Source organism: Oryx dammah, unplaced genomic scaffold (genome assembly GCF_014754425.2).
Source record: "Oryx dammah isolate SB20612 unplaced genomic scaffold, SCBI_Odam_1.1 HiC_scaffold_9, whole genome shotgun sequence".
In the NCBI taxonomy this organism is placed as follows: Eukaryota; Metazoa; Chordata; class Mammalia; order Artiodactyla; family Bovidae; genus Oryx; species Oryx dammah.
In genome coordinates this window covers 6,244,812-6,259,317 of record NW_024070193.1, presented here as the reverse complement: position 1 = coordinate 6,259,317, position 14,506 = coordinate 6,244,812, and the positions used below count along the sequence as shown (strand labels likewise).

General features: G+C 47.0%; 1 protein-coding gene across 1 annotated transcript in view; it reads right to left on the bottom strand.

Moving 5' to 3' along the window:
• Nucleotides 1–14,506, bottom strand: part of SEC13 (SEC13 homolog, nuclear pore and COPII coat complex component) — a 37,270-nt gene that overhangs the window by 3,450 nt on the left and 19,314 nt on the right. The window contains exons 6-8 of the mRNA XM_040246769.1: nucleotides 8,406–8,539; nucleotides 7,930–8,053; nucleotides 6,225–6,371 (exon numbers count right to left, since the gene is read on the bottom strand). Coding sequence (XP_040102703.1) covers nucleotides 6,225–6,371; nucleotides 7,930–8,053; nucleotides 8,406–8,539 — 405 coding nt within the window. The remainder of the gene's footprint in view (nucleotides 1–6,224; nucleotides 6,372–7,929; nucleotides 8,054–8,405; nucleotides 8,540–14,506) is intronic.

Sequence of the window (14,506 nt, the reverse complement as noted above, 5' to 3'; positions counted from 1 at the left end):
CATGCGGACAGGTGAGCAGCACCCAGCGCCTGAGCGACAGCAGCTATATGCATGCGGGCAGGTAAGCAGCACCCAGCATTCTGAAACTGAAACATTGTAAACCAAGAATACTCCCAGATAAAGAGGAAAAAAGAAAACCTAAGAGGCTACTGTCTGCTGTGCTGCTGTGAGGCCTGTGAGAATGTCACATCCCTGGAGCCCAGAGGTGGCTTGGAAAAAAGGCTGGAGAGTCCAGGGGCTGAGGCCGCTGGCAGGGAGGGACCATAACCAGCAGACACGGGTGGGTCATGCAGAGGCTGAAGCCCGCCCAGTGCTCCCGAAAGACTTTAGTGCTCGGTGCAGACAGGTCTGCAAAGAGGGCTTCCCATCTCTAGCCTCTGTCCAGAGCAACTCCACATACACGAGGAAGCACCTGCTCACCGTGTGTTTCCAGGGTTCACACCCCTTCAGGTGAAGGGTAATGGGGAAGAAGGAAGGAGACAGGAACCCTGAGTTGTTCTGTGCTGTCTCTTCAGTCTCACTGACAACCCAGAAACATGTCGTTCGCAGCGGTTCTGGAGGCTGCATGAACCACAGCAGGGCAGCAAGAAATGCCGCCTGTGGCCACTGCACAAAGCGACGTTAAAACCCTGGCTCCAGGAGACTTCAGACTCACCAGAACTGTGGGGCTGTAAAGGCACCTGCTTTCCAGAAACAGGGGCCCAGGATCTCATGAATTCTAAGAATTCAAAACAGAAACCACTTTCCTGTAGTGGGTTGCAGAGATACATTCTCCACACACTGCTCTCAACCTTAGCAAAGAAAGACATGGTCTTCCTGCCCCATTAGTAGAGAGGATCAACAGGAACCACCACTAGGAACCCTGACACTGAACACAACGGCCACCCTTACACAGCGTGAAAGAATCAGTCTCGGAGAGAACCTGGAAAAGGAGCCCTCCCCTACACTGTGGGGTAAGTGGATACTGAGAGCGCTACTCGGCAGAACACTAGGCAGGCTGGTGGAAAATTCAGAAAGGGAGCTATCATAGCTGACTGAGAAAGAGCCCAGCAGGCACACGGCTGCAGACGCCTGAACTTCAAAAAATAAAAACGATAAATACGACAGATGAACTGCTAACAACCATGGTACAGATACAGTGAAATTAACTCCTCAGCAATGGAAGACAAAGAAAAATGCCAACAGCACTATGTGGATGGATCCAGAGATGATCCCACGAACCAGCTAATACAGAATGCAGACTGACAAATACATCGTGATTTCAGTAACAGGTGGAAACTAGACACCCTTAGATGTGAACTTATCTTAAAAGAGGCTCAGTGAAGAAGAAGGGGGAAAAAAAGGCACCGTTAGTGCAGCCTTAGGGGGCAGATAAAAGAGAAGGTTGGGATTCAGTTACATAAACTCCTGTTAATAAAACAGACAGTCAACAAGAACCTATTGCAGCAAAGACAAAATTCCAGTGGACGCTGTATCCTAAGCTATCCAAGGAAAGAATCCAAGAAAGAACCCGTGTGTGTATGTACAGGTGGTCAGCCCCAGCATTCTGAAACTGACATGACACTGTAAATCAACAACACTCCCAGAAAATGAGGAGAAGAAAGGAAAACCCAAGAGACTGTTGTCTGCTGTGTTGTGCTGCCACGAGGGCTCTGAGGCTGGGCTAATGTCCACCCCTGGAGCCTGAGCTGGCCGGGAAACAAGGCTGGAGAGTGCAGGGGCAGCAGGAGCTGGCAGCGAGGGTCCAGCAACGATGCCCTCCTGGACCTGGAGTTCCTGGTGCCTCTGGAAGGCACCGCAGTCACCAGGCTGGGTGGGTGATGGGGAGGATAAACACTCCCAGTGCACCCGAGAGGGGAGTCTTCTGGGTGGGAGAGGTTTGAAAAGATCACGAGTCCACGTGGCCAGCTTCTGTGGAGGGCTCCCCGCACCTACACCAGGCACCACCCGTGCACTGCGGCTTCTGGGTTTGAGTCTATTTGTGTGAAGGGTAAGGAGGGGGAAGGAAGGAGACAGGAAGCCTGAGGTGTTGATTCTGCACCCTTCAGTCTCACTGAGAACCCAGGAACCCATCGTTCCCTAGGGTTGTGGAGGCTGCATTAACCACAGTCAGGCAGAAGAAATGCTGCCGCCTTGTGGCCATTGCCCAAAACAACACTAAAGCCGCTGCTTGAGGACACTTAAGACTCAACCAGGCCTGCTGGGTTGTAAAAGACACCGCCTTTAAGAAAGATGCTCTGACATCTCATGGATAATAATCTGAAACAGAGGCCACTTTCCCAAAGCAAGCTGCGGAGACACATTTTCCTTACACGGCTTTCAACCTTAGTAGCTAAACACATACTCTAAATCCCCAATTAGTAGAAAGAATCAACAGGAAACTCCAACTGACACCAGACAGAAGGGCCATCCTCACAGAGTGAAAGACTAAGTCCCGCGGGAGCCTGCAAAGAAGGAACCTCCCAGTCTGTGGGTGGAAGTGTAACCTGGTAGACCTACTACGCAGAACATCATGGAGGGTGGTCAGAAATTGAGAAGGTAGCACAGTCAATTGAGAAAGAGCCCTTCAGGTACAAGGCCTGCAGACTCCTCTCCTCCAACTCCTCTGGATCATTATTTACAAACAGAAGAGCGATAAACACCAAAGGCAGATGAACTGGTGAAAATCGTGGTACAGATGTAATGAAATTACTTCCTCATCCATGGAAACAAAGGAAAAACGTTAATTGCAGCTTTGTGGATGGAGCCAGAGAGGATCCCACGAAGCATCTAATACAGATACAGACCGACAAATATTTCGTGATTTTGGTAACGTGTAATCTAAACAGTGTGATATGTGAACTTCAGAGAGAAATAGGCTCAGTGAGGAAGAAAGAAAACAAAAGGAACTGTGGTGCAGTACAGTGGGCGGGTACATGAGAAAGCTGGGATTCACATCCAAAAACTATTAATAAAAGAGACAACCAACAAAAACCCATTGTAAGCAGTGAGAGACGCCAGTGAACATGGTGTCCCAAGCATCCCGCTGAAGACCCTGCGAAGCCACAGGCTGCGCATGTGGGCAGTGACCAGCCCCAATATTCTGAAACTGAGATGACACTGTGCACTAGGAATACTTCCAGGTAAAGAGGAAAAAGGAAAACCAGGAGTATTATCTAGCGTGTTGCAATAAGGCCTCTGAAACAGGGGCTCATGTCCACTCCTAAAGTCCGAGCTGGCTGGGAAACAAGGCTGGCGTGTCCAGGGGCTGGAGGAGCTGGGAGGGAGGGACCAGCAATGACCGACGTGTGGACCTGAGCGCCTGTTCCCTCTGGAAGGCAGCACACTCGTCAGACACGGTTGGGTCACGCAGAGGCTCAAGCACACCCGGGTCACCCAAGAGCTGAGTCCTCTGGGCCAGACAGGCATGAAAAGAGCACGAGTCTCCACCGGCGGCCTCTGTGGAGGGCTCCCCTTCTCTAGCCTCCGTCCATGCACGTCGGGCAGCGCCAGGGCACTGCGGACTCCCGGGTTGGCACCTCTTGGAGTGAAGGGCGAGGGGGAGGAAGGGAGGAGACGGGAACCCTGGGGTATCTGTGCCGCACCCGTCAGTCTCTTGACAGCCCAGGGACATGTTGTCCCCTAGGGTTCTGGAGGCTAGATTCACTACAGCCAGGCAAAGAAACGCTGCCACCTTGTGGCCACTCCCCAAAATAATTCATTAAAACCGTGGTTTCAGTGCAGTTCAAATTCACCAGGCCCTTAGGAGCTGTAGAAGACAGCTGCCTTCAAGAAATATTGCCCCAGTAGCTCATGGATAAAGAATTCCAAACGATCCATTTTCCAGTAGTGGGTTGCCGAGAAAGATTTTCCTCCACTGCTGTCAACCTTAGTACAGAAAGACATGGTCTGTATTCCCAATTAGCAGAAAGAAGTCACCCGGACACCAACCTGGAATCCCGTTACACCCTACAGAAGGACAATCCTTACAGTGTGAGAGGCAACCCCAGAGAGCACCCAGAAGGAAGGGAGCCTGCCTGCTCTGCCGGGGGAATGGAACTGGAGACCTACTCGGCAGAGCACTATGGAGGTTGGTCAAAAATTCACCAGAGATCGACTACAGTCAACTCAGAACAAGAACTGCTGTCACAGGGCCTGTAGACACCAAATATGAAAATTTTCCTGCACGCCAGTGTTCACTGCACCATTACTTACAAACAGAAAAATGACAAATAGTGACGACAGATGAACCAGCAAAAAATGAACGTAGTACAGATATACACTGGGATAATCACTCATCTCTAGGAACAAATGGATAATGCCAATTGCAACAATGTGGATAAACCCAGAGATGACCCCATGAATGATCTAATCCAGACACACAAATATTTTGATTTCAATAATAGGTGGAATCCAAACACTGTTATAGGTGAACTTAAAAGGAAAGAGCGTGTCAGTGAAGAAAGAAAAACAAGGAAGTGTTAGTGCAGGGTACGGTGGACAGATAAATGAGAAGGCTGGGATTCACATATATAACCTCCCATCACTAAAAGAGATAGTCAACAAGACTCTACTGCAGCGCAGAGAGAACCCCAGTGAACACTGTCCTAAGCTGCCCAGGTAAAGAACTCAGGAGGTATGTGCACAGGCACAGGGGACCAGCACCCAGCGTTCTGAAACTGACACGACACTAAATCAACAAAACGTCCAGATAAAAGAGAGGAAAAAAAACTTCAGAGAGGATTATCTACTGTGTTGCGATGAGGCCTCTGAAGCCTGGGGTGATGTCCATCCCTGGAGCCCGAGCTGGCTGGGAACCAAGGCTGGGGCGGCCAGGGGCCGAGGGAGCTGGGAGGGAGGGGCCGGCAACGATGCCCTCTTGGACCGGCGTGTCTGGTCCCTGTGGAAGGCACCACAGCACCAGATATGGGACATGCAGAGCGTTAAGCACACCGAGTGCGCCCACAGGAGGTGAGTCCTCTGGGCGGGAAGAGGTCTTGCTGGAGGGCTTCCCATCTCTAGCGTCTGTCCAGAGACTCAAGTCCACCCCGTCGGTCAGCCACCTATGTACTGGGGTTCGGCAGGGGTTGGTATTTTGGGTGCTGAAGGGCGAGGAGGAGGAAGCCCTTCAGTGTGTGTGCTGGCGCATACTGTCCCCTTGACAGCCCGTGAATATGGCTTTTCCTGAGCTGCTAGAAGCTTCAGTAACCGCAGCTGGTCAGGAAGAGAGGTTGCTTCCTTGTTGTCATTTTCTATAACAAGAACTTTAAACCCAGTGCTTAAGGAAGGGTCATATTTGAAAGACGTGTTTGCTTCTAAATGATACCTGCTGTCAATTAAAGACTTTGGGTAGGTAATGTAATAACCATGAAAACAGGGCCCACTTTTAATAAGGTAGTATCAAAAGGTACATTTTACTCACAGTGTGAAAAAAAAAGATATATTCAACCTAATATCAGAAATTTAAATCAAGGTGTAGAAATAACAAATACAGGAAGAGTGTTCAGAGAAAATGGAACCCTTGTAAGATGCTGATAGCAGTGCAATGAGGTTAATAGCCTCTACTGAGAACAGAATGTGGTTCCTCAAAATACAGACAGACGTTATTATTGGGCCATTTCAGTCTCTGGCGAACAGGCACAGCAAAGCATGATTGCAGAAGGCATGCCCACCGCCTCATCTATGCAGCAGACTCCCAGAGAGAGAGGGTACACTTCTGGTTGCCAAGATGGATGGGGTCTACAGGAGGGAAGGACTGGGGATTTAGGATTAGCAGATGGAAGCTATTATACACAGAACGGATTAACAACAAGGTCCTACCACGGAACAGAGGGAACTACATTCAGTATTTTGTAACAAACCACCATGGAGAGGAACACGAAAGAAATATGTATAACTGAATGACTGCTGTGCAGCAGAGATGAACACAACATTGTAAATCAGCTATATGCCTCAACAACAACACTATGCTAAGTGAAACAAGCCACTCACAAAATCAAACACTTTATAATTCTACTTCTAGGAGGTCCTAGAATGGTCCATTCATAGAGACAGAGAGCAAAATGAGGGCTGCTAGGTGCTGGCAAAGAGGTGGGAAGCTTGAATACCACACAGACGAGATGGTTGGATGGCATCACTGACTCGATGGACACAAGTTTGAGCGTGCTCCAGGAGTCGGTGATGAACAGGGAAGCCTGGCATGCTGCAGTCCATGGGGTTGGACACGACTGAGTGACTGAACTGACCTTATTGTCTCCACCTGAGACCGCCAGGATGTTCGCTGTGATGGACCAGCTGACATGCCATACAACGTCGTTGAACTTGTGCAACAGTTTGGGAGACCACGTATTGCCCGAGGCATCGTCACAGGTCCAAATGAACACTCGACCATCCTGGGGAAAGAAGGCTCGGGTCAGGAGATGGGGGCAGCAGTCCTCCCTGGTGACATCTTCTCTATCTGGATCTGTACTGGACCGTTTCAGGAACATGGGGAAGGAATCAGGGCAAACCACAGCCAAAGACCTCCTGGGTGTTTACAGCTTTGACAACCAATTTCCAGCCCAGCATCCCTGCCTGTATCCCTTTAGCCCAGGAACGCACTTCAGGTTGGTCAGGAGTCTCCCAGGTCCCTTTCCTCATACTGGTTTCAGGGATGGACTTTGTCAACATTGCTGTTTTTCAAATTTTCCCTGGGACTTTCCCACATATGCCAAGTCACCTCCTGGGTTTGGTTTCCAGTAGCCCTGTACTTTCTCAACGCAATGGGTATAGGTGTTTAAAAAGCCAAGCTCAGAGAATAAGAAGGGACCAAAAAAACACACAAAAACACACACGCAAAACAAACCAAACCAAATCATCTTTTACATCATTTGAACCTCTTATAGTTGGTCCTCTCAAATTTAGGACCAAGCAGAACAGGCTGGGAGGAGGGCACGGCAAACCCACTGCAGTCTTCTTGCCTGGAGAATTCCATGGACAGAGGAGCCTGGCACATTGCAGTCCACAGGGCCACACCAGAACACGACACAACGGAAGCGACTTAGAACACACGCACGCACGCACGCACGCACGCAAGCAGGCTCAAACGCTGTGAAAGGGCTGGCTTAACTCGCATCCTCGGTGAGAGTGTTAGGCACTTCAGTCCTGTCTGACTCTGCGACCCCATGGACTGCAACCCGCCAGGCTCCGTCCATGGGATTCTCCAGGTAAAAAGACTGGAGTGGGTTGCCATGCCATTTTCGAAGGCACCTTCCTGACCCAGGGATCAAATTCAGGGGGGGTCTCTTATTGCAGGCTGATTCTTTACCATCTGAGCCATCAGGGAAGCCCCCTCATCTTGGATGAGTGAAGTGAAAGTCGCTCAGTTGTGTTTAACTTTTTTTGCAACCCCATGGACTGTATAGTCCATGGAATTCTCCAGGCCAGAATACTGGAGTGGGTAGCCTTTCCCTTCTCCAGGGGATCTTCCCAACCCAGGGATCAAACCCAGGTCTCCCGCATTGCAGGTAGATTCTTGACTGGCTGAGCTATCAGGGAAGCCTCATCTTGGGTAGCTGCATATAATTAAAGGCTTGTCCTGGGTCTTTTCCGTCTGGGAAGCGTGAGCAAAGAGATGAGCCCAAGGTCTTAGGATTCCCCACTGATCCTAGTGCTTGCTTGGGAACACTCTTAAAATGATGCCCAGGTGGCGCCAATCCCTTTCCATAAAAGGGTCAGGAGGGGAACTAGTCCTGAGTCTGGTCTTGCTCTTGGCTCACTGGAAGAAAGCCACTGGGGCTTCTGGTCAAGACCTCACTGAGAGGTGAGCGGGTTCCAGAAGTGCTCTTATTTGGAGTGGTCCACAGGTGCCAGCCTCCTGCCCTTCCAAGGACTTTCCCCAGGGGACTGTACGGGCTGATGGGACTTCCTGAGATTAACTAACATGGGACGCCTGTGTGGGCCCAAGCTGACCTGAGAGCAGCTGGCGATGGTGCTGGTAGGCAGGCCGATGGAGGGGGCCCAGGCCACATCTCGAACCCAGTCACTGTGGGCTTCCAGCTTCTGCTCTTCCTTCCACTGGCCGTCCTCCTCCTCCCTAGCAGGGGAGAGAATCCAGCAGGCAGAGTCTAGGTGCCATTCCCTCACCTCCCTTCCTCCCCTGCCCCAAGGGCTCCACAGGGTTGGAGAAGCTACTCCATCTTTCTGATAGCATTTGTTGAGTCAAATGATAGCAGTTAGGAAGAGTCAAAGCGCCCGAGGAAAGGGCAAGGTTTTGACTTTTTGTTTTAAATAAAGGATGTCCTCTGACAGACTGAAGACAGTATTCAATGGGCAGAAGGGGAAAAGGTGATTCTGTTTCTGGTGAACTGAGGCCGAGTCATGGTAGACAGGGTGGAGAGTAGACAGGGGAGAAGCTTCCCCTTAAAAAGGTCACCAACTCCGCTTACTTCCACAGTTTGATGAGGTTGTCACAGCCGCCTGACGCAAACTTCTTGATGTAGTTGGGCTTCTGCCCGGATGGCTGGTCTATGAGGCTTCCGGGTACGACAGCAGGGGCCCAGCTGACAGCATTGCAGCCGATCTGTAGGGAGAGGGACTCGTGCTGACTCTGCCCCCTTCGGCCGGCGACACTGTCTGTGCAGACCCAAGGTTGGGGATCATCTCCAATTCTCAGGACTGGATTATGCAGGACAGTTCTTTAACGAATTCAGGATTACCCACCCAGAACTCTCCTTCAAGGATTCCTTACAGTGTGCATCTTTCTCAGCAACACGCATTTAAAGTAGGAAGCGGGGACTCTCAGGAATTTAAAAGACACAACATATTCCAAATATATGAAGGGAGGGCACAGATTTCAGAAAACCACACAAAACAAATACATGGATTCGTCAATTACTCTGAAGTACTCCTGGAGTCATCCCAGGTCAAAAAATAAAATGACCATTTATCCAAGAAGCCCCGTCGTTTATGTCCTACTTGAATCACAGCTCCTCTTCCCCTGCAAGTAAACATTATTCTGATTTCTATTTATTTTAGCACATTTGTCACCCAAATGCACATTCCGAGGCACCAGTTTAGTTGTGCCATTAAAAAAAAAAAAAAAATATATATATATATTGCATTATTCTCTTTTATTGAAATATAGTTGATTTGCAAGACTTGTGTTGTTTCAGGTGTACAGCAAAGGGATAGTCACATATATACGTTTTTTCAGATTCTTGTCCATTGTAACTTATTAATATTACAAGATACTGAATAGAGTTCCCTGTGCTCTACAGTTAATTCCTTGTTGGTTATTATTTTTATATAGCAGTGGGTACATGTTAATCACAACTTCCTAATTTATCCTCCCCCCTTTTCCGTTTGGTAACCGTAAGTTTGTTTTCCCTTTTTTGGTCACGCTGTGCCACATACGGGATCTTAGTTCCGCAACCAGGGGTCACCCCCATGCCCCCTGCCCTGGGAGCACAGTCTCGACCGATGTGCCGCCAGGGACGTCCCGTGAGTCTGCTTCCTGTCTGTGAGGCTGTGTTTTACATCAATCTTTAAGATTCCACGTATAAGAGAGATCATATGGTGTTTGTCTTTCTCTGACTTTTTGGTATAATAATCTCCAGGTCCGTCCGCGTTGCTGCAGATGGCGTCGTTCTGTTCTTTTCTGCCTGAGTGACATCCCACTTTGTGTGTATATACGTGTGTGCCGTGTCATCGTTATCCCTTCCTCTCTTTACGGACACTGACGTTGTTTCCACGTCCTGGCTAATACAGTGCTGCTATGAGCAATGAGGTGCGTGTATCTTTTCAGATGAGAGTTCTCACTTTTCCTGGATATATGCCCAGGAATGGGACATATATCCCATATATATCCTACATGTGGTAGCTCTAGTTTTTAAAGGAGTCTCCACATTGTTTTCCATACTGGCTGCATCAATTTGTATTCCCACCAACAGTGTAGGACGTTTCTTTCCTTTTCTCCACATCCTCCCTAGCATTTATTTTTCTGTAGACTTTTTGATGATGTTTATTCTGACCAGTGTGAGTAAAAACATTTTTTTGATGCTTCCTGCATCTCTCATTTATAGATTCTCCCTATGATCTTACTGATCAGATTCAGGTATGTCTCCTTTTGCCAAGACTACAGAGCACTGTGTATTCCTTCAGCAGGAGGCATACGACCTCAGACTGTCTCTCTTTATGTGTTATTACCACACCAGTAATTTATGCCTCTTTTGATTCCCTGGGCATACGAAATGGTGATACTGTGATTCTGTTCCTTTCTTTGTCATTTATTACATGGAATACTCTACACAGGGGCAATTTCATTCATTAATATTTGCTTCCCCACAGGGGTACAGATCAGGTAGGAAAGGCAGGATAAACACTTAATCCCTTCTGAACCAGTTTCTTGTTATTCTTCAAAGATGACTGATTCTTTTTTTAAAAATAAATATCAGGATGAAGGCATGGATTTAAGCGTATTTGATGGCTTTCGGTCCATTGCAATCATTCTAACATTTTACACTCAAACTGCCCATCTTTGGCACTGTGAGCCTGTTCAGGGTGGCTCCTTTGACATAACCTTGGTATGTCTAAGTATGTCACTGATTTCTTTTCTATCTGGTATAACAAGATGTTTGTTCCTTTCCTGCCTCAAAACCTGGGATCGGCCATTTCCAGAAGAGCTCTGGATTCTTTCAGTGAGAAACTATTTGAAGTGTACCTGAAATGGTGCTAAGGATGTTCACTGATAGATGATTATTCATTTTATTTCATTTAACACACAGCAGAATAGTGATATCTGCATCAGTCCATGGGGTGGCAAAGAGTCAGATATGACTCAACAACTTAACAACTCCATTTCCCCCCCCCCCTTTTTTTTTTTTGGTTAGGGAGTGTTTTTGTGTGGATGGTACTAACATTAAGAAGCATAGATCTCCAGTTGCTTGTGCTGCACACCATTTTTAAATAGTTATACTCTATCTATGTTAGCCGAGCACATGACTCATTCAGTATTAAGTTCTTTACAACTAACTATATATTTATATGGATGTCTTTCTAGCCATTTTTGTTGTCTAAAACTTATTCTCTAGTAGATACCTCGGGAAGGGCTTATGGAAACAACAGTCCCTGAGTTCTTGCACACTGATAACAGTTTGCATTCCTCACACTCCAACCTGTAAAGACAGCTTTGAGATCTAAATGATGTTAAACAGCACATAAACTGCACAAGCTGATTAACTTTGACATCAGCATATCCTGTAAAGCCTGCACTACAATCAAGATATCAAATGAATCTCAAAGTGCTGAAAGAAAAATCCTTCCAACCAAAACTACTCTACCTTGCAAAGTTACGGTTCAGAATTAAAGGAAAGATGGTTTTCCACATAAGCAAAAGTGAAAGAATTTCATCACCACTAAACGGAGAAGGCAATGGCAACCCACTCTAGTACTCTTGCCTGGCAAATCCCATGGATGGAGGAGCCTGGTAGGCTGCAGTCCATGGGGTTGCTAGGAGTCAGACACGACTGAGCGACTTCACTTTCACTTTTCACTTTCATGCACTGGAGAAGGAAATGGCAACCCACTCCAGTGTTCTTGCCTGGAGAATCCCAGGGACGGGGGAGCCTGGTGGGCTGCTGTCTCTGGGGTCGCACAGAATCGGACACGACTGAAGTGACTTAGCAGCAAACTGGCCTTACAAGAAATGTTAAGGGACTTTTTTAAGCTGAAAAGAAGGGGTGCTAATTAGTAACAAGAAAACATATAAAAGTATAAATCTTCCATGTTTTATGCTCATAATATAAATATATATTAAAGATAGTAGATTAACTGCTTATGATGCTATTATGAAGGTTAAAAAAGTAAGAAAAATCTGTGACTACAGTAATTAGTTAAAAGGATACATAAAATAAAAAGATGTAAAATGTGACATCAAACAAAAAGTGGGTGGGGGAGGGTAAAAATATAGAGCTTTAGAATGAGTACAAATTTATCAAGTTACAACAGACTGTTATTGATATGAGCTGTTATATGTAAACCTCATAGTAATGACAAAGCAAAAATCTATGCAGCAGATACAGATAACGATAAAGGGATCTGAGCATGAAAGTGACAGTGTTAGTCACTCAGTCGTGTCTGACTCTTCGTGACCCCATGGACTGTAGCCCGCCAGGCTGCTCTGTCCATGGAATTCTCCAGGCAGGAAAACTGGGGTGGGCAGCCACTCCCTTCTCCAGGGGATCTTCCTGACCCAGGGATCAAACCGGGGTCTCCTGCATTGCAGGCGGATTCTTTACCCTCTGAGTCACCATGGAAGCCCAAGGATAAAGGTCATCAAACTACAAAGTAAGAGAGCTAAAGAAGGATAAAAGCCACAAAAAACCAGTAACGCAGCCTTAAGTACCAGCCCAATAATTACTCTAAATGTCAGTGGACTAATCTCCAATTAGACATGGAAGATGGAATGATGGCTGACAGGAGAAAGAAAGAAAGATCGTCTGTACGCTGCCTGTAAGAGACTCACTCCAGACCTAAGGACACACACAGACTGGAACACAAGAGGCGGAAAAAGGTGTTCCATGCAAATGGAAACCAAAAGAGCTGGGGTAGTGATACCTGTATCAGACAAAACAGACTTCAATACAGAGGCCGTACTAAAAGACAAAGAAGGGCATTAGATAATGACAAAGGAGTCAATCCAAAAAGAGGATGTAACGTTTGTAAACGTTTACGCACTCAACAGAGGAGAACCAAAATATATAAAGCGAATATTAGCAGACCTGAAGGGAGATATAGGCGGCAGTACTGCAGCAGCAGGGTCATGTCGATGGCTGGGCCATCCAGACAGAAAGTGGCCTTATGGGACACAGTGGACCAGAGGGACTTTACAGAGATGCAGAGAATGTTCCACCCAAAGCAGCAGAATACAGGCATGTCTCACTTTATTGTCTCTTGTTTCACTGTGCTTAATACTTGAGTTCTTCACAAACTGAAGGCTGTGGCAACCCTAAGTAGAGCAACTCAGCTGGTGCCATTTTTCCAATAGCATTTACTCACTTCCCATCTGTGTGTCACACTTTGATAATTCTTGCAATATTTTAGACTTTTTCATTATTACATCAGTCCTGGTGATCTATGCTGAGTGATCTTTGCTGTTACTAACGCTAATATTATTTATGACTTGCTAAAGGCTCATATGATGGTTAGCTTTTTGAGCAGTCAGCTGTTTTTTAAAGTATGTACACTGCTTTAGACATAATGCTACTTTGCGTACTTAGTAGACTAGTATAGTTTACACATAACGTTTATGCGCACTGGGAATCCAAAAAATCATGTGACTCCTTTTATTGTGCCATTTGCTTTATTGTGGTGGTCTGGAGCCAAACCTGCACTATATCTGCAGTACAGTCTTCTCAAGTGCACATGAAACGTTATCCCGGACAGATCTTATGTTAGGCCACAAAAAAGTCTTCATAAATTTAAGATGACTGAAGTCCAGGAGTCTCTGGTGGAGGCGTGGGTTGACAGTGGCCTGCTGCCGGGTCAGGGGCACTGCATACAACTGTGCTGGCATAAGTCCTTCTGAAGGGGATTGCCATTATCACCACTGTTTGCCACCATAGTTTGGCCTCAGTCCAAACAACAGGGAGGGAACACAGCCCAGCCCATCAACAGAAAACTGGATTAAAGATATACTGAGCACAACCCCACCCATCAGAACCAGACCCGATTCCCCCACAGCCAGTCCCTCCTATCAGGAAGCTTCCACAAGCCTATCCTTATCCATTAGAAGGGAGACAGAATGAAAACCATAATCAGAGAAGATTAACCAAACTGATCACAAGGATGACAGCCTTGTCTAACTATCAGCCATGCCCTGTAGGGCTGCCCCAAAGAGACAAGTCATGATGGAGTTCTGACAAAATGCAGTGGACCGGAGTAGGGAATGGCAAACCACTTCAGTATTCTTGCCTTGACAACCCCATGAACACAATAAAAGGCAAAAAGATTTGACACTGAAAGATGAACTCCCCAGGTCAGTAGGTGCCCAATATGCTACTGGAGAAGAGTGGAGAAATAGCTCCAGAAAGAACGGAGAGACAGAGTCAAAGCGAAAACAACGCCCAGCTGTGGATGTGACCGGTGATGGAAGTGAAGTCTGATGCTGCCAACAACAGTACTGCACAGGAACCTGGAATGTCAGGTCCATGAATCAAGGTAAACTGGAAGTGGTCAAACAGGAGATGGCAAGAATGACCACTGACATTCTAGGAATCAGTGAACTGAAAGGGACTGGAATGGGCAAATTTAATTCAGATGACCATTATATTTACTACTGTGGGCAAGGATCCCCTAGAAGAAATGGAGTAGCCCTCACAGTCAACAAAAGTGTCTGAAATGCAGTACTTGGGTACAATCTCAAAAATGACAGAATGATCTGTTTATTTCCAAGGCAAACCATTCAGTATCGCAATAATCCAAGTCTATGCTCCAACCACTAATGCTGAAGAAGCTGAACGGTTCTATGATGACCTACAAGACCTTTTAG